Source organism: Lagopus leucura, unplaced genomic scaffold (assembly GCF_019238085.1).
Source record: "Lagopus leucura isolate 7727_CA_CO unplaced genomic scaffold, USGS_WTPT01 Super-Scaffold_100001, whole genome shotgun sequence".
In the NCBI taxonomy this organism is placed as follows: domain Eukaryota; kingdom Metazoa; phylum Chordata; class Aves; order Galliformes; family Phasianidae; genus Lagopus; species Lagopus leucura.
This window is the reverse complement of record NW_024962262.1, coordinates 93,924,230-93,943,682: the sequence shown is the minus strand read 5'-3', so window position 1 is coordinate 93,943,682 and position 19,453 is coordinate 93,924,230. Positions and strand designations below refer to the sequence as shown.

Below are 19,453 nucleotides of genomic sequence, written 5' to 3'. Positions count from 1 at the left end.
TATCTTCATTTGCAACCTGAGACTGTAGGCCAAAATTCTGGAATCACGGTAGAGACCAACATCTCACTCGAAGACATACAGTGATGCCACATATGTAAAGGAATGAAGGAGGGATGACATTTTCACTGAAAAGTAAGGGCGGCATTAGTAAACATGGAATTTAGTTTTTATTTCTTTCCTGCTTTGCTATCTCTGTGAGTACACAAGGCCCTTGCTATCACACAGAAGCACTTCTAAGAGCAAAGGACACTAGATGTGGGAGCTGAGTATGCTTTTAATAACAATCCTCACAGTTGGGTCTATACTGAATATAGCTTAAATCCATGTTGGACTATTCTGTGGCTCGGTTTCCCCCCAGAATGTCCTGTCTATTTACGTCTGCCTTGCTCTCACTAGCTCTACACAAGTCCATTTTTTGAGACCTGTTTCTAAACTTGGGATGAAAGTGCTTCTGCAAGTAAAGAAGCCTAACAAGCCCCCTTCCTAAAAGCTGCTGAGGAAGAACACCATATAAAAGAAGGGCACTGTTCCTGCTTGTGTACCAAGGACTCATTCACCGGTTACCAATGAAAAAATGTCAGTCTTTATTCTGAATCATTTCTTTGAAATAGCTCTGCTTGCCTGTTCTTTTTGACAGTGACATTAATGTCCTACTTTTAAATTTGTCAGTAGGAGACATGATAGCATGAAGAGAGTTTTGATTTTAGCAGTTCTTGAGTTGTAAATTTTCTTCTTCACATTTTTTGTGTATGTTTTTCCAGTGTTTTCTTTCCCTTCCTCATTCTATCTGAATGAGACATATATCTTGTGAGCCCAAAGACGCGCATATCTATTCCCTGTTGCTTCAGTGCCTGCTCACTGGCCAAATTTAATGGAGGAGATGCACAGAGATGATGCAGTGAGGCTCTCCCCCAGGGACACCATGGTTTGCACCTGGAATCCCTCCAAGAATAAGGTAGATGACACCTCCATTTCAGATGGAGGGAAGTGAGAGGTTACTACCCACATGCCCCTCTATTCACCTGGAGTGCTGCATACAGTTGTGTAGTTCTCAGTACAGGGGAGACGTAGACCTGTTGAAACGCATCCTGAGGAGGGCTACATAAATGATCCAAGGGATGGAATACATCTCCTACAAGGACAGGTTGAGAGAACTGGGGTTGGTCAGACTGGAGAGTAGAAGACTCTGGGAAGACCTGACAGAGACCTTTCAGTATGCAAAGGGAGGCTATAAAAAAGAAGGGAGCAGACTCTTCAGCAGGATCTGTTCCAACAGGACAAGAGGAAATAGTTTCAAACTGAAAGAGGGGAGATTTAGCCTGGATACAAGGAGAAAGGTTTTTTTTGTTTGTTTGTTTGTTTTTGTGTGTGTGTGTGTTAAGAGCAGCTATGGAGCACTGGCACAGGTCGTCCAGAGAGATGACAGATGCCCCATCACTGAAGACACTCAAGGCCAGTCTGGACTGGGCTCTGAGCAACCTGCTGTAGCTGTAGGTGTCCCTGTTCCTTGCAGGGGAGTTGTACTAGATGACCACTAATAGTCCCTTCCAATTCAAAAGATTCTATGATTCTATATTCCTCTTATTTACTGTTGGTGTTTGCATCATGGTGCGACAGGGCCTCACCCCCTGTCAGATGGGCACAGGCCTTGTGCAGTGATTTGCAGCTACCAGCCTGGGCAGAGGTAGGGGCAGCTGTTAAGTAGTCCCTGCTTCACCACCTCTCCCAATTACATGGCATGGAGGTGCCATTTACGCTCCTGAAATTAAACACCAAGGCCTGTTGTTGGCCAGCCCTAATAAAGTCTTATAATAAAGTGTTTATTATAAACACTTATAATAAAGCGTTTCCATCTCCATTTCCTCTCACCAGGGGAAGACCTCCTCCTCTATCTCTCCAGCCTCCCTCCTCAGACCCCTGGCTTCCCTGCTATTAGCACTCTGGTGGTGGCCCTGACAGGCCTCTGGTGTTAACACCCTGACCAGTACATGTACAGCCATGCCAGGCAGCGTCCTGGGACCTTGGGCAGGTCTGGTTTGGGGACCAGAAACCCTGTTGATGTGTACTGGGGTGCTGTACTGTGCTGGGAGTGAGGAGAGGTCCACCAGCATGGCTGTGGGCTTGACACACACATTAAATGGGCTCTGGCTTTGTTAGTACAAGCATAGCTGGGTACCTGCTCCAAGCAACAAGAATACTTGAGATATAATGTCTTGATGAGTGAGATATTTTGTGGTGTGAAAAATGTTTTAAATAATGATGTGCTACTTCTCTACAAATATGTGTGTTTTTGTGCCTTTTTTTTTTTCTTCTTCCCTAAATGGAACCAAAAAGGTTAAAGTGCTAGCGGTAGATAAGTAGCAGTTAATGGTTTATCCATCACGGTTACGGATGTGTAATATAATTTTATAGCAGAGCAGACATTTGGCACCGCAACATGCCTTCACTCCACTGGGAGAGAGTGTTACTTGGGACTGCTTGCTGTGCAGTGGCTGTGACCCTCTGTTCCCTGTGCATTTGGCAGCTTGTCGTCAGGTTTCACAAAGGTAAGAAATACAGTTCTGCACCATTTGAGCTGTATCCAAGGTCTCTGTTTTCTTTTGCTTTTTCTGAAGTGCTTAAACATGATTACTATTAGCTTCATCCCTGCCCTGGGCATTTTAGGTGGAAATGTCTGTCTTCTTCAATTAATTCTCTGACACAGCTTTGAAGAATTGTCTTGAATGTTTTTCACTCTTTTGGTAGAAATCTGATTTACTTTCCAAAAGGTAGAAACAAATCTCTTTCTAGGCTGGTAATGCTTTAAAGTGTTACTATCTTTACAAGGTAGCTTTACAAGATAAGGAACACCATATAAACAAAACGTGTTGTATAGCACCTGTCCATGACATCATTACAATTTGCATTATAGAAGACTTGGTGGAAGGAATGTAGGAAACACCATTTTGCATATTCTATATCTGAAAATCAGGTCACTGTACTCTCTGAAAAGTTCCTTGTACGAACTCAAAGCAGAAAATTTGCTGGGGTTTCCTTTCAGCAGAATACTCAATAAATTGATAGGATACAAATTCATGCATAGACATATACAGAAATATAGTTCATAGAAAGAATCAGCTACTCCTTGCTGCTTGCTCAGCAAAAATTCAGATGTAACTGGAGGCTGAGAGGAGGAATAGAGAAAAGTTTACATTCTCATGAGGTTATATTTGCTTCAGGTGATTTATCAGATGTTTGCAGGGAGGGAACACACCTAAACACACAAAATGACACAGAAGTAAATATTAATTGCTTAATTTGTAAACTGCAGTTGCTTCAAGGATGGAGGATATCTTCATGTCCACGTGATGCAGCACTTGCTGTGCATAGATGGAGTAGTGTTTCTTCTTTCTCCAAACTTAAACTGCAAGTATCAGCCTTAACAGTTCCCGGGATGTTTGGTTTAAGAACAAAACATGACAAAATATAAAGGTCTTGATGATGTAGTATGATGCAACAATCTTAGTTTTGATTTAAATATATATACAGTCAAAATCAGTGTGGTTCTTGCAATGATTAATTTCTGCAAAACTTAAAAGCCAAAGACAAATAAAAAGAATATGTTTTCTGAAACTCAAAATAAAAACAGAAGAACCCTACATTTTTAAGCCAATGCCACTATTATTTAGGCCAAGAGTTTTACTGTGTGAAGGGTAGTTATGAAAGTTAGATTCTGATAGCCTTGTTGACTGTAGAAGTACTACCATCAGTGCTTCCAGCCCAAGGCTGCCCTGCTTGATCACCTTCCCCTATTCTCCTGTAGACAGCCCAGAATCTGATGCATTTGCAAGGCAGCACTCCTGCAGCTTTGTTTTTAGGGATTCTGTATACCATGTTTACTTCAGGCACAAGTTCAACAAATAAGACGGAGGCCTGGAGCTGTGCTACAGATTCCCAAGTATTTTGCAAGCTTCCAGGCCTAAAGGGATCCCACTGTAAGGCCTGCTCTTTCTCTGCTATGTTGCCCCAGAAAAGAGCAATGGAGCATGAGCAGTTCAAACATCAACCCAATTTGAGCTCACAGAGCCCTTCTCTGCAAATGCTGAGGTGGGGCCATCAAGCTCTCAACTGCTGCATGAGTTTCCCTTCCTTTTTTGTAAGATTTCCAGTGGAGAAACCATTTGTTTTGGACAACTGATGGCTGGTGGAGACATTACCTAGCTGTCCATAGATGTTATTCCACTAGCATCATAGACATCTGGCTGAAACATAGCTGAGGCAGACGGAAATACAAATACTAAATAGCAGCAACATGAGAAAGAGTTGAGCAATGCTTGCCAAGAACTGAATTACCCCAGCCATGTGGCAGATCCTCTGTATTTTGCAATAATTTTCCAATTATATGAATCCCATTAAAATGTAAGAAATTAAGCAGTCTTAGTGAGGAATGAGGAATATACAATAGCACACGTGTTCCTGACGGCACTATTAACTTTTACATTTTCTGGCTTTATTCCCTTTGCCAGCATCTCAAAATACAGACACTAAAATGTCATATCCATTGGTAGGCCTCAGCTTCATCTTTCTGTATAATTTCAAGGAATAAAGTGCCTCAGAGCACTGTGTTCACTGTGAATGTTACAGATGGACTCCAAACTCTACCCTCCACTTCTGGACTGAGTGAGATGAACTGAGAGGAAGTCTTGGTTCATGCAGAATTCCCCATGTTGTCAAGCCATCTCTCAAAGCTTGAGATCCACCAATGACTTCTCTACTGCACTTTCTGTTGCAGAACACTCCTTAGTCATTAAAGATTTTCCAGTGTCTTTTTTTGAGAAACCTACATTTTTTTCAGAGCTTGTTGAACACTGTCAATATCATGGCATATGCAGAAGTTTCTGAGATCAGCAATTTCACTGCTATTGCATATATGCTGGGTTTTTTTTTGTTTCTTGAAGCAGCAGCAGCCAGTGCAATGATTACTTCAGACAAAGCCCTCTATTCTTGCCAAAAGACAGAATGAAAATTGGCACCTGTCCTGGAGTATGAATAGAAGCTATGGCTGAGACCAGAGCATGGATTTTCATCTGTGTTATCTCATAGCTCCTGGCCTAAATCAGAATATCTCTCTGTGATTCTTGGATGTCTGATTATCCTCTGCTTGTTACCAGTTTGAGTCAGGGGAATCTGTGGTCCTCTTTTTGCCCCCTTGTTCCTGTGAAATCCTGCAGAAGCAATTTGGGCTTTTCACATATTCAACAGCTTGAGCTTCTTGCAGACTGGAAGCCCATACTGTTCCTGCTCTTCTGGCAGCTACACAGAACAGCTTCTGCCTATGTCTTTGTGCGAATGCAGATTAATTGCTGAAACCTTTGACTACACTTTCACGGCATTGTTACTGGGGATAAGGATGAACTAGTGGCTGAGTATGTGCTAGCCTGTGGATCACAGAATGAAACATTTTTTAGATGAAGATCCAAATAAATCAGCATCTTATTTGTTTCTTCCTCTCATCAAATTATTCATATGCATGTATATTTTATGTTTACTTATGTTACCTACATCTTGATAATTTATTTACACAGAAACTACAGGACCTGTGGTACCTCCTTGCTTCTGCCTCAATGGTGGATTCTGCCAGGATAGAGCCTGTGTGTGCCCCAACGAGTGGGTTGGACAATTTTGTGATATAGGTCAGTACAAGCAAGGCAGCACCAGCAAATGGTGCTATGTCTGTAGTTCCCTCTGCTTTGGGAGGCTGATGACTCCTCTCCTGTCTCCTCATCACTGCTCAGCAGGGTCAGGCGTGCAAGCAGTGATGTGGTTCGTCTTGCTCGGTGAGGCTGTATATTTCACCCACTTCTGTCACTCTTTTGAATGAGTAATATATCTGGGGAAGATATTATGGGTTTCAGCTGTCTGTGGTTTATTTCTAGCCAATTTGGCCTTTGTTTGAATTCCTCTGTTTCAACATCACAGTGACTTGAAAATCTGAGTCAGATCTCAGGGGCCAGTATTCCTCTCTCTGGATTTGCTGGTGCCAAGAGGGCGCTATTCAGCTCTGCACTACTGAGGGGACTGCAGTCTCCTTAGTTCCTGCTACTACAGCCACAAGTTTTGGGTGAGTCAGATTTCTGACACCTGGTGTAGCACTGGCCTGGCTGCCTCCCATTTCAGGCTTCTTTGCCACAGCATAGCATTTCTGCGCTGGTGTAAATGGAGGGGGTGCTCCCAGATGATCACCAGGGCTGGTAAGACCAGCCAGCACACACTTTTGGAAGTAACAACCTGCAGTGTGACCACTCTGACATGCAGATAGGCTGCCACATAGCTAGCTGTGCAGCTGTACCTTTGTCAAATGAACTCACTCTATTTTTCAGATGGATGCTGCAAGGTCTGTGGCTTATCCAGGAAAATATTCTTGGTGAGGTTGCTAGGTAGACGGAAACTTCAGGTCTGCCATACTGCTTCCTTGTGATGAATTGGGTAGAGCAGCCAGCAAACAATGGTGGGTTGGATGGGTTCATGATGCATTGGAATGTTTGAGCAAAATAGTTCAGAGAAATCATCTGGAATTTCAGCACTGGAAACAAATCATGATGTTAATTCTAATTTCCAATGTCCACTCCTGGGTATGGGTATTCTGTATTTGATTTACTGTACATTGTAAAAGTTTATAGTGCCCATCTGTCTGTTATTCTCCATTCCTGACAAATTCAACTTGCCAATGAGCTGGTCAGTCTTTCCTAGCCACTCCCAACTATCCATGACATTTGCCTCCTCTCTAGCAACTGACAAAATACAGATGTGTATTATATGTACTGGAAATCAAAAGATGAATGTAGGACATAACAGTGAGGAACGGGGGCCCAATGGAGCATCAAGAGTGTGGAAAAACAGCACAGAGGGTGTTAAGGAAGTTGAAAGGAGAAATGGTGGGGCTGGGTAGGTGATGACTTATTGCCAGAAGGAAAAAGCAGAGAACATGGGGCGAAAAAACTTTTGTAAACCAATTACATTTGTCCTAATGAAAATATTCATCTTGGTTCATATTTCATTTCTTTCGTACATACCTCGGCTCTTTTTGTCACAGGTCATACCAAAGAGCCTGCTTTTCTTCCTACTTTGTTTGTTTGTTTGCTCATTTTTGTATTTAGTTCTGGACCAACCTTACTTATAAATTCAGAATATTTGCAGTAATTTGAGATTTGCATCAGTGGGGAAAAAAAAATCATCAAATAGTTTTATTTCAGATGAACTCTTTCCTGTAATTCAAAGACTAAGTAGTGTAAGTACATATACAAACCAGCCAAAAACACATTCAGACCTGAATAGCTGAAATGACACAAGATAAATAGGTGTTCATCTATGAATGTATATGCATTTATGCACGAATGTAGCAACACATTCCTGGGTTTCATTGTCAGAAGCAAGGCAGCATCACCACAAAAGTATTCAAATGCATCGGTATAGACAGGATTCATGCAAGAGTGCCACAAGACCTAGCTAATGTCACTGTGGGGCTGCTGTCACGTGTGAAAAACCATGGCAAATAGGAGAGGCTACAGAAAACTGAAAAAAGATCAACATTATGCCCATCCTTAAAGAAACAGAACTCTGGAAGCCATAAGCCAGTCAGTTTCACCAGAACATAGAAGATTCTGGATTGCATTCTCTTGGAGTCTATTTTCATGCACATGAAAGATGAGAATTATTAGGAATAGTCAGTTTGATTTTACAATTCAAGCTTGAGCAACCTGATTACCTTTTGTAGAAAATAACTGGCTTTGCAAACAACAGAGAGCAAGAGATATAAGACATCTTGTGTTCAGTGAGGCCTCTGATACTATCTCCCTCAGCATTCTCATTTGGGAAGTGATAATGTACAAGTTGGGTGAATGGACCTTTTGCTGGGGTGAAATAAACTAAATGGCTGAGCTCAAAGTGTAGTATCAATGGCTTGACTGACATACAGGAAAATTAAGGCAACCTGCTGGTTGATTCTAGGGCCAGCTTTGCCCAATATCTTCATAAACAATCCGAATAATAGCACAGAATGCCCTCTCAGCAAATCCATGAGCAATATTAAACTTGCAATGATGTGGAGGTATTGTTGACACAATGGTAGAGTCTCATAGAATCATAAAGTAGTTGAGGTTGGAAAAAATCACTGAATCATCTAGTCCAGCCAACCTGTCAGCACCATATGCCCCCTAACCATGTCCTCAGTGCCACATCTACCATTTTCTTGAAACCCTCCAGGGATGGTGACTCCACCACTTACCTGGGCAGCTTGTTCTAACAGCTCACCACTCATTCTGAGAGGGAATTTTTTCTAATACCCAATGCGAGCCTCCCTTGCTGCAAATTAAGGCCATTTAGCTCTCACCTCAATAAAGAAGAGCCTTGAGAAATCTGAGGATCAGTCCAGTGAAAACCTCATAATAGCCAGCAAAGGCAAATGCTGATCTCTGCACTTGGGACATGAGTATAGACAAGGAGAATGCTGGTTGAGGAAATGCAGAACCTATAGAAAATAAGATCCACAAAAAGTTACGTGACTTAGCAAAGAAATGAGTGCCAGAACATAGAGAGGGGCTCCAAGTCTCCCAAGCCCTCTCAGGACCATAAATACTCTTTGTCTAATATCTGCTAATGGGAGACAATCACCTGAACTGTGCTCTCAATTAATAAAAGTTAGCAAGTACAAGATGCTGCAAATCCTAAGACCATGCTGTAGTATATTTTCAAGCATTTGCAACATTGCAAGGTCAATTTGCATTGTTCTAGCAGTGTGGCATGAAATTAGGATGCAATGGGCTGCCATATTGGGTCAGGCCACACATCTACTAAGTTGTACCATCTACCATCCTGCCTGTAGAAGCACCAATATGAGGCGTTTGGCAAAAGTGTGGGGTTTGGGGTGACATGAGGGAGCCTTCTTGAACTTCCACCTCCCATTCCAGCAACCATGTCTAAGACATCATGTTTCAGTCACCAAAGACTGAAACTGTTTTAAGACTGAAACTCCATTAACTGTTGGAGTCTCATTCGCAGTAAATTTGGATTTTTGTCCCCCCCCTCTGCTGTGTTTTGTGGCATTAAGTTAGAGATCTAATTAATGCCTAGGTAGCAAGATTCTGAGAGTGAAGCTTTATCAACTTTTTCAAATATACCAGGACTGAGGCAGTGAAAATAGTGCAGGTAGTAAAAGTTATGGGCTTTTATGTCTTTGGTGACTTCAAGATCTCTTACAGCAGTTTGGTTTTAGGTAACATTTATCTAACTGATTTAACAGACATTTATTTCCTTTCAGGCCAAAGATTCAGTGAGTTTCTATTGTTCATGTATAATATTTTATACACGGACATAATATACATAGTAAAATGTATAACATTTTATTTTTGAAAATTGCTCCATCTATTAAAAATGTTTGATCAGAATATGTTTTTTTTTCTTTCTGTACAGTTAACTTTTGTGAAGACAGCATTTATACAGTGAATGCTTCTGAAAACATTGTAAAAAACCTTACTTTTGAAAGGATTTTTGTAGGTAAATACAGCAGCTCCAAAGAGAAGTGTGAACCTAACACTGTGAATGGTATGTGTTTCTTTCACTTCTTTCACTTTCTTTCACTTCCCAAAGGCAAATGTAAGGTTTGTGAGAGATATAAGCTCAGTAGATCAGAGATCAGAGCTCTTTGCTTAAAGCAGAGCTCAGGCAGCAGGAGCATAAATCTATCCACACAGTCTTCTGCCTCAAATGTAATTGATACGATACACATACCTGTTCAGAAACTGGCTGAGAGTCAGTTCATGTCACTAAAGAACAAGTGTTTGATATAACTTACTACTTAACATTAGGATTCAGGACACTTTCCATGAACTGTGGTTACATTGTGGTATCACTTCAATCAGGAAAAAAAGCAAGATTTGGGCTTCTCACAGAAGAGATCTGGAAAGTACAGAGTACTGCAGTGGCATATACCAGCTTTCAAGACCTTTCAGAGGAGTACCTATTGCATGGATCTCCACAAGACCCTTTTTTTTTTTTTTTTTTTTGTGATATTTGGAGTATGTTTTTCAAGATATGATGAACAGTTTATCAGATGGTTTAATGTTGATTTCTGTCTCTGATTTAAAAGCCATGTTTCTATAGCTCTAGCATATTAATACCTATCTGAATCTGGCAAGAGTATTTTCGGCAACTCTGACAAGTTCTTGTCTGAGTGCAAAACGTGTCTGAAAAAGAACAATGATTGATGGGCACTTGTAATCCCAAGAGATAAATGTTTTATATGCAAACAGCAAATAACACCAGATACACAGTCACACCCACTGTACAATTTCAATTCCCAATGAAGTCATGTGCATGTAAGCAAACACTTCTGTACAAAATGCATATCTTAATGTTTTTCACAAAATTACAGGTAACTCTTCAATTGCAGTCCGGCTGTGTTCCAGAAAGGGAATAATTCCAGTTTTAGAGACTCCCAGAATTCTGAATTGTAATGAAAATCTGGACTCTTTAGCATTACAGGTAATCTTCAATTAGATCTTAGCATGCTCTTTAAAGAGCAGCAGAGATTGTGCAGCATCACGTTAAAAAAAATGCAATAGGTACTTGAGCAGGGATTGTGTATTTGTGTTACATTTTTTAAAACTTTACAGAAAGAAAAACCAACCATGAACGTATTTGCAGAGGAATTCTTGGGAAGTGTCTGCTTTTGCAAATGGCATTTTTCCAACTGTGATTGTTTAATTTTGCTTATTTTTGCCTGAACACAGCATCCCATTTTGTATTACCTAACCAGCCTGGAAGTTCCTCCCTCAAGTTCCCATTTCACAGCAAACACCTCAGTGTAGAAGCAAAGCTGACCCAGGATATTGAACTAAGGAGAAACTGGAAGGGATTTCAAGAAGACTAGTGGGAGAGAACACAGTGGTGCTAACACTGTTAGGAAGGATTACACAGGATCACACAGAATCACACAGAATTGTAGGGGTTGGAAGGGACCTCCAGAGATCATCGAGTCCAACCCCCCTGCCAAAGCAGGTTCCCTACAGCAGGTCGCACAGGTAGGCATCCAGGCAGGTCTTGAACATCTCCAGAGAAGGAGACTCCACCACCTCCCTGGGCAGCCTGTTCCAGTGCTCCGTCACCTCACTGTAAAGAAGTTCTTGTGCACATTTGTGCGGAACTTCCTATGCTGCAGCTTCTGGCTGTTTCCCCTTGTCCTGTCTCCACTCACCACTGAAAAGAGTCCGGCCTCGCCATTCTGCCCCCCACACCTTAGATATTTATAGACCTGGATCAGGTCCCCTCTCAGCCTTCTTTTCTCAAGGCTGAACAGACCCAGTTCACTCAGCCTTTCTTCATTAAGAGCAAAGCATCTCCATTCAATCCCATGAAAAGTTGAGCATGGATGAAACACTCTTGTCCCTCAATAACTCGATGAATGATAAGCTGCTCATGATAAAACCATAAACCCTTATGCTTTGTTTTAAGGCTTAGCTCTACCATACCCCAAAACATAGGGCACTGAACACAATTATGCATGTTACAAACGGCAACTGCTCCTCTTCTGCTTCTACTCTTCTATTCCCTATTACAAGTTCCAACTGAAAAAGGAAAAAGGAAAAAGAAAAAGATACCAGCTACAGTTCTAGGAGAGATGATTATTCATTAGACTTTTTTTTTTTTTTTTGCTTGAATCCTTGAGACTAAGATAATTTCCCAGTGTATAACTTTCATTAAATGGATCACAAGTAAAATCTTCTGCATAATAATATCACAGAATCATGGAATCATAGAACCATAGAACTGTAGGGGTTGAAAGGGACTTCTGGAGATCAAGTCCAATGCCCTGCTAAAGCATATTCCCTACAGAAAGTCACACAGGAAAGCTTCTTGAATATCTACAGAGAAGGAGACTCCATAGCCTATCTGGGCAGCAACATATTTGTATATTAGTAGCAGCTGTTTATAATACTAATAAGATACAGGTATATGTTTGGTTGCAAAAATAAAATTGTTCTGCTGCTATCAGTGATTTTGAGTTTTGTTATGATTTTTTACGTTGTACTGCCATCTAGTGAACCTAGACCAGCCCAGGTTCTGAAGATAGCATGCTAGGAGTCAAAGAGATGTTTATCCTAGTGATCCACAGGCCGGATTTAAAAGGGCTTTATTCCTGGCAGTGCAAATATTTAGCATGAATACAAAGTGATGCTACAATTCAGAACAGTGGCATACGTGTTCACAACGTACGTGGTGCACATCCTGATGTTATCAAGTATCAATAGTAAATCCCTGGTAATTACAGATAAAGAAGTCTTTCCTCCCTATGCAACACATTAACCTTTCTTTCCTACCACTCTGAGCTGTAGAAACTTCAAATTTGCATGATTTAATTGAACTTGTTTTTGACAGCTTTTAGCGGTTTAGAAAAGGGATGACTTGGTGCACTGTCAATCTCCATAACCTATGAAAAATACTCTTCTGATGATTAGCACCTTCTCCACACCCTTAAATCTTATTGTCACCCAGCTATGCCTTCATGTAATGTACAGATAGTGCCTTATTTTGTGTATGTTTGCATGCCTGAGATATTACAGATATTTATGCCCTGCACATTGAAGTGACTGATTCCATCCAGATCCATCCAGAGCTTCTAAAAATTCTTGTTATTACCCCCAGCACTGGAATATCTTTTCCTTTTTTATGTTTATACCAATTCAGTGCCCTACAATGTGCTGAAGTGAGGACTATGTCCTCAGTGCAGCTTTTTAGTGCTGCGCTAAGACGCACTGCTATTCTGAATAACATTTCTTAGTTCTTCAGGTGGCTTTTCAAAAAATCCAGTTCTGGTTGTTCAAGGGATAGTGAAAGGCAGACAGAAGTTTGCAAACTCAGACGCTCAAGGAGGCCTTATTACTGCCTGCAGTCACCTGCTAGGAAGAAGTGGAGAAAGACATCGTCAGAGTCCCCTTTTTCTACATGTATAATTTGATTTTATGTAAGAATATTATGAAAATGGTGATTCTTTTTTCCTTTTATTATTTTCTTTCTGCTGAATGGCTTTTCCCTGGCAGGTGGAAACTCCAGACACCAGCAGTGTTTCAGCAATTGCAAGTAATCCTCAGATCCTTACCTCCATTCCCAGTCGACTGACAACGCAGGACATCTCTGCTGCTGCGAATATTGCAGTGCAGACTCTAAGAAAACCAAATGTTTCAGAAGATACTCAGGTGAGCATTAATAGGACAGAAAAAAGTTTTTAATGGCTTAATATTTGGGATACGGATTCTCTCTCTCCTCCGTCAGCACAAGGAACTCTCTCCAGTGTGCTTCCAATTAACTTTACATAACAACACAACTGAATGCATCCATTTTGCCATTTAGTGATCCAGTGGCCCTGAGTGCATTTTTGTGGATTCACGGCTGCTTCAGTTCCCAAAGCAGAATGTAAATTTGGTTTTATCAGTTATATGGACTTGCCCATATCTGGAATTCTAATACTAGCATCATTTGATGTTTAAATTCATCATTTAATCTTCTCTGTCTAAGTTAATAAAAGTGTGGTACATGTGAACCACTGGCTCTAAGCTTATATTCTCTCTAGTTACACCCTTTATTTTGTTTACTCCACAGCATGTGGAGCATGTATTTTCAAGAGATGTCTACTGCATTCTTACTTTGCCAGTGCACTATGTAGATATCACATACATGCCGACCCCCCCTAGTTTTATGTTTTTATTTCTCTTCTTTTCAATGTTTTAATAAAGAATTTAAGTTTTGAAAAAGTTTTTATATTTATATACATTAACTTTAGTATATATTTTATATGTGGCCCAAGATAATTCCTCTTCATTCAGTATGATTCAGGCAAGCAAAAAAGTCGGACACTCACTGTAAAGCAAGGGATTCTTTATTTTAATTGCTTTTGAACAGTACTCTTTTTTTTTCTTCTTGACTCAGGCATCTGTGGCAGTTCTGACTATAGTAAGTCAGCTCTTAGATGCCAACAAAACAGAATTCAATGACAATAATCTTGTCAATGTTACAGCAAGGTAACCTCAGCCTTTGCCCTTTTTTGCCCTTTTTGATTAGATCTAGCAAACAGCATTTTCCCTTGTGTTTCAGAATGAAAATCATCATGAAGGTACCAAGGCTTCTTCAGTGTTCAACTCCAGTGTACAATTTGATTGGTTCAGCAAATTTACACCAACAGTTTTGGCTGACTTTTCCTGCTTTGGATAAAGAATGGGGACAGAGAAGTGGAGACTTTTGGAATTTTCCAATTTGGTTGGTTGGTCATCAGCAGTTTTGGCAAATTATTCAAGTTTCACAGTACTACCTGTGGACAGATAGGGGTTTACATGGTGGACTAACCTACTAGCTGGTATTCTGCCACTTAAAAACATTTCCGTTTTATTTCACTGCACTTCACAGAAGTCTGAAGTATTATTGCAATTCCTGGAAAGAGAAAGCTACCAACACCCTCTCCACAAAGGACAAACTTCCTGCGCTTGTTAGAAATTTCTGACTTACTTAACAAGCTGTTTCATACTTGACTGTATGCCAGATTTCACACTGCCCCCATTCCCAGGTGCATGTATGACTGAATCCTGCTTCTCCTGATGTTAGAAAGCAATGTTTCTGTTGACTTCAAAAGTACAGAATTTTCCCTGTTCTTAGAGAGAACACGCACAGCCTCTTCACTCTACCTGACATGCCAGACAATCAAATCAGATAGGGAGCTGAGCCTATGGCTGCTTGTGACAACTAGAAGTGACTTTTTTCCGCTCATTATTGTATTGCAGTCTCACAAAAACAATGGAAGAATTTTCTTTGATGGGCAACGTCACTCAGCCCAGTGTTGCAGCCCAGTCTGTTCCACTGAAATTGAACTCCTCTACAGTTCTGTCTTTGGCACAGAGAGGTAAGCTTGGGCACGTTGTTAGATTTACAAGGAGAAGGAGGTATGTACCATAAATTCTAATGCAGATGTTGTTTATTTTTCCAGATACAACCTTGTCATATTTTCCATCAACAAGACTAGACATACAGGAAAACGTCCCTGGGCTTACTAGTGAACTCAGTACTGAAGTCCAGATACTGCTCAATATTAAAAGTAACAGTAAGTTCTTTCAGCTACTGAAACCTAAACCTGGTACCTTTTGAATGAATATTCCCTAAAAAACATGCTTTGGAAATAACTTTAAAAAAAAACTGAACCTGAATGTAAACTTTTTCTAACAATGTTTTAATGTATATTGGTACCATATATAATGGCACAAAAACGCACATGTCAAACGAGCTAGATGATCTTATTTATAGATTAATGCAGATGTACCTGTAATGGCCAGAAAGCTTTTCATGTTTGTTTTCTTCCACCCCCCTCCTCCACTTTTTTGTTTTCTAAAAATCCAGAACATAATGAATCTTTGACCAAATCTCTGCAGACATAAAGTTCAAAATCTAGTACATACATACCCGGTCTGAAATACAAAGTCATCAGCCATTTCAACTGAAATTATTACTACTGTCAGGTTCTCACATCTGTGTGTCGTGATGGTATTCAAAGGCATGCAGGATTTTTCCAGATGCCCATTATGTACACTCTGCAGTGCTTGTAAAGGTATAGTTCCTCATTTTCCACTGAAGCTGCTGGCAAGGGTTAATGATGAGTTAACCTGCAGTGGGAGTCTCGGGCAAGTTATAGTCCTACCCTTCTTACCAGGCACACAACACCTGTCTGCTAGTTATAGGACAATTGTTTTCTGCATGTCCAATTTTGTTCGTTGTGTATGATTTGGCAGAACACTGATTATGTACAGCTGCGACTATGTCGTGCTAAAACTGCAGGAGTTTCAGACTGAGTACCTGAAACCAGCAGGCGTGTTCTTATTCTCTCTGTTTAGTGACAGTAACATTAGACATCATAACACAAGAGTATAATGAAGGGGAAATTTGCTAATCACTTAGACATCAAATTGCTGAACGTCATTCATATACCAACCCACAGGGAAATGAGTAATGCAGTCCTCTCATCTGAGATAGAAAAGAGTCAAGGAGATAAAGGTAGCCTCACATACACAGCAACGAGAATAAAACAAATGTGGAAGAGCTCATTAACAGATCACCATCCATTCTGCTCACTGATGTAGATAATGATCCTGTGGAAAACTAGTGTGATCATGTACAGTCTTTATCATAATGCCTGTAACACCTCTCTCAAGAGGGTTCAACTGATTTCACAGCTTTTAAAAAATATATAAATTATTCAGTATTAAATGCACAATTGTGACACAGCTATAAAATCATGTTACTCTTTCATGATAAAAAAATGTAGAAAACTAAGAATGCAATCAATTATATAGATGCCTGGTGCATGGTTGTGGCTGTCCTGCTGCACTACTTTTTGTTGGCAACGTTTATGTGGACAGCACTCAATTCTGCACAACTATACTTACTGCTGCTTAGAACCATGAAACCCTTTCCTGGACATTTCATTGTAACCATGTCAGCAATCGGATGGGGTAAGATTTAAAGTTGCAAATACTTCCAACTCTTACCAAAGTATAGGTACATAGTACAGACAGAGAGAGGTGTAACATAGCAGATCAGTAGTGAGGAACTGTTATCTCTGGTTTAGACAATATGGTTTAATAAATAATCCCCTGTTACAGTTTACTCAACTGCTATAAGCTAAGCTTGTTTTCACTGCCTTGATACAGCACTGAAAACAAGAGCTCATTCACCAGCACAGCAACATACGTCTACTGCATGCAGGAGAAATCTTCACAATACTCAAGGCATTCAACAATCAGTTTCTGTCAACTACAGGATTTTTTATTTTTTTTCAGATACAGTGATTGCATTTATAGACTCAAATGCTTAACTGAGCTCTCTCTGAGATGCCTCATGACCTCCACCAGAGCCTTGCATGCATCCAAAAGCATGGGCTGACTTACATAATTTGTTACATATTATGTATTATTATTACGTAATAATATTGAGATATATTAATATTAATAATACTAATGTTATGTATCAATATTATGTAATAATACAATATTATGTATTAATAAGAGTGCATTCTTAAAAAAGTAATACCAATTAGCAGCAACGCAGCAAGCTGAAAGGAAACTATTTGGAGGACTGAAGAATGCAGTTAGATGCCCAGGAGATAAAGTAAAAAATAATACAGTACACAAGACTACCTGCCGTTTCCACATTGTGTATTCAGCATGTTGTTTCCAGTGGCATCTACCAAGCAGCTCAGAGCCTGATTTTTTAATTATTATTTTTTGCATTTGGGTGGAGGCAGAGACAATTTCTCTAAAACTTCTAGAATTTAGACTGCACATGCAATTCAGAAAATGTTCAGTGAAAGCTGCCTGGCAATACATCACTGTTCTCCAGCATTAGGTTCTTCATTGTCCTGATACTATTTGCGCTTCCGAAAGAGCACAATTCTGACTCACTGCTTTTCAGACTTTGAGAGCACAGCCAATAGTTGGCAGTCTGGAAGATCTACAGCAGGGCTGAAGGAGGGGGTAGACAAGAAGTTATTTATGTAGAATAGAGATAAGGCACACCTGTGCAACTGAACAATAGCAAACCAGTGTCTCTCTTATTAATTAGGGGTCCCTGCTGTAGTAGTTGCAATAACACTTGGAGCTACTTATGAAGAAGGGAAAGCTTTAAACTACTGACAGGAAGAATTGTAAGTTTGTGTCATTACAATACCTGCTATCGTATACCTTATGTGATGGCTTATTATTAATACCATTCCAGGTTTATTGTTAGTATATTATTTTGTATATTTAAGTGCCTCTACTAAAAAAAAAAAAAAGCAAAATTCTCTACTCAAACTTAACTTTCATTGTAAGGAACTGCAGCTTTTTCTCACTGAGAGTGTGGGATGCTGGATTTACATCTGCCCTGAATCCTCCTGCAAGATCTCCTGTGGCTTTAAATGGGAGTTGTTGACAGTTTTACAGAAGCTGAAATTGAAGACCTTCATTTAAGTGCATAACTGCATTTCAGTACTTAAATGTAGTCCTTTGATTTATTTAAAATCTTTGTGGTGGGTGTAACTATATGCCTTAATACTGTGTGTTTTTCATATCTGCATTCATCTGGATGCCAGCACCCCAGAGCAGGCTATAGACTTGCAGTGCTCCTTGGTGATAGTGTATGATACAGAGAAAACACATTTCAGAAATACAAACACCCTTCCACATAATTATATAAGGGTAGACAAAGCTGTTCTATGATTCTGTGGTGGTCATCTCATTGTACTGATATAGAGAGTGTTGACATCTAGCTTGCAATTATTTGTCAACGAAAAAAAGGAAATAAATATGATTGAAGGGTAACCTCATCCTCCTGAATCTGCTCCCGCTTTTGTTTCAACCTTTGTCTGTAAAGTTTTTCCTTTTGCTCTTCAGATTTATTATAATATTCACTCTAAACTTGTATATGGCAGACAGATACCTATTTGGTTAGCTATATGCCGCTTTGCAATATTTACCTCTGCAGTTTATTTGATAAATCACTGGCCATTTCCCAAAGAAACGTGTTTGAAAACCCTGTTGTTGAGGAATGATCGCTTTTCAGAGACAGGCTAGGGCTAGAAAGACCAAAGGGGTCCCTCAGGATAAAAAATAGCCAACTGTTTTGTTTTGTTTTGGTGCATTGAACAATGTGCCTAACAAATCTTTTGAAACTGCCTCACTTTGTATTAAAAGTTGCTGGCTTGCAGCCCTGGATCAAAATCAGAATTTCAGCATGAAAAAACCCATGTTCTGGTCCTTCCTTTTGCCAGTAGCATTTGTACTCCTCTTTAACATTATCATCTTCATCAAGATCATTGTTTCTGTAATATGGAATGAGAACAAGAATCTGACAAGGTGAGGTGGCATAGAATTCCTCGGCTCTTTCAGAATATATATTCCTCAATCTCTTATTAAGAGCTCAGACTTTCTTGTTACAAAGTCAGATTTTTGAGAAAATAATTTGTTTTAAAGCAATACACACTTAAAGCAGTTAGAGAATAATTTCCACTGCTGTAGTGGGTCAGGATTTTCTCATTTACATAAATGAGCACATTGCAGGCTTCCCCCCTAACCACCACCACTTTGGTTTTGGTTGCCATGTTACTCAACTTTGCTTCAATACGGTTATGCTTTACTGTTTACTAATCTCAAAGAACTAACCTATTCAACAAAGCTCTGCACTTCATTCCTTTAACATACAATTTTAATAGTTGGAGTAGACCAAAATACCATCTCTCTGACTCCTCATGGGCTTCAGAAATACTGGATATCCAAATTTTAACGGCAGCTAATTCTTATACTGAAAACTGTGAACATTAGGAGTGAAGTTATTCTAAAAAGCTTATCATAGCTAACATGCTAACTTTCAGTGTTTCATGCTGCCTTGGTAAACCTCACATTTTAAT

General features: G+C 39.9%; 1 protein-coding gene across 1 annotated transcript in view; it reads left to right on the top strand.

Annotated features, from left to right (window-relative positions):
• Positions 1 to 19,453, top strand: part of ADGRG7 (adhesion G protein-coupled receptor G7) — a 26,648-nt gene that overhangs the window by 5,127 nt on the left and 2,068 nt on the right. Inside the window, 11 exon segments of the mRNA XM_042866830.1 lie at positions 2,413 to 2,546; positions 5,565 to 5,672; positions 9,448 to 9,579; positions 10,409 to 10,518; positions 13,074 to 13,229; positions 13,960 to 14,051; positions 14,805 to 14,923; positions 15,008 to 15,121; positions 16,365 to 16,523; positions 17,632 to 17,713; positions 18,741 to 18,902. Coding sequence (XP_042722764.1) covers positions 2,438 to 2,546; positions 5,565 to 5,672; positions 9,448 to 9,579; positions 10,409 to 10,518; positions 13,074 to 13,229; positions 13,960 to 14,051; positions 14,805 to 14,923; positions 15,008 to 15,121; positions 16,365 to 16,523; positions 17,632 to 17,713; positions 18,741 to 18,902 — 1,343 coding nt within the window. The 5' untranslated portion in view covers positions 2,413 to 2,437.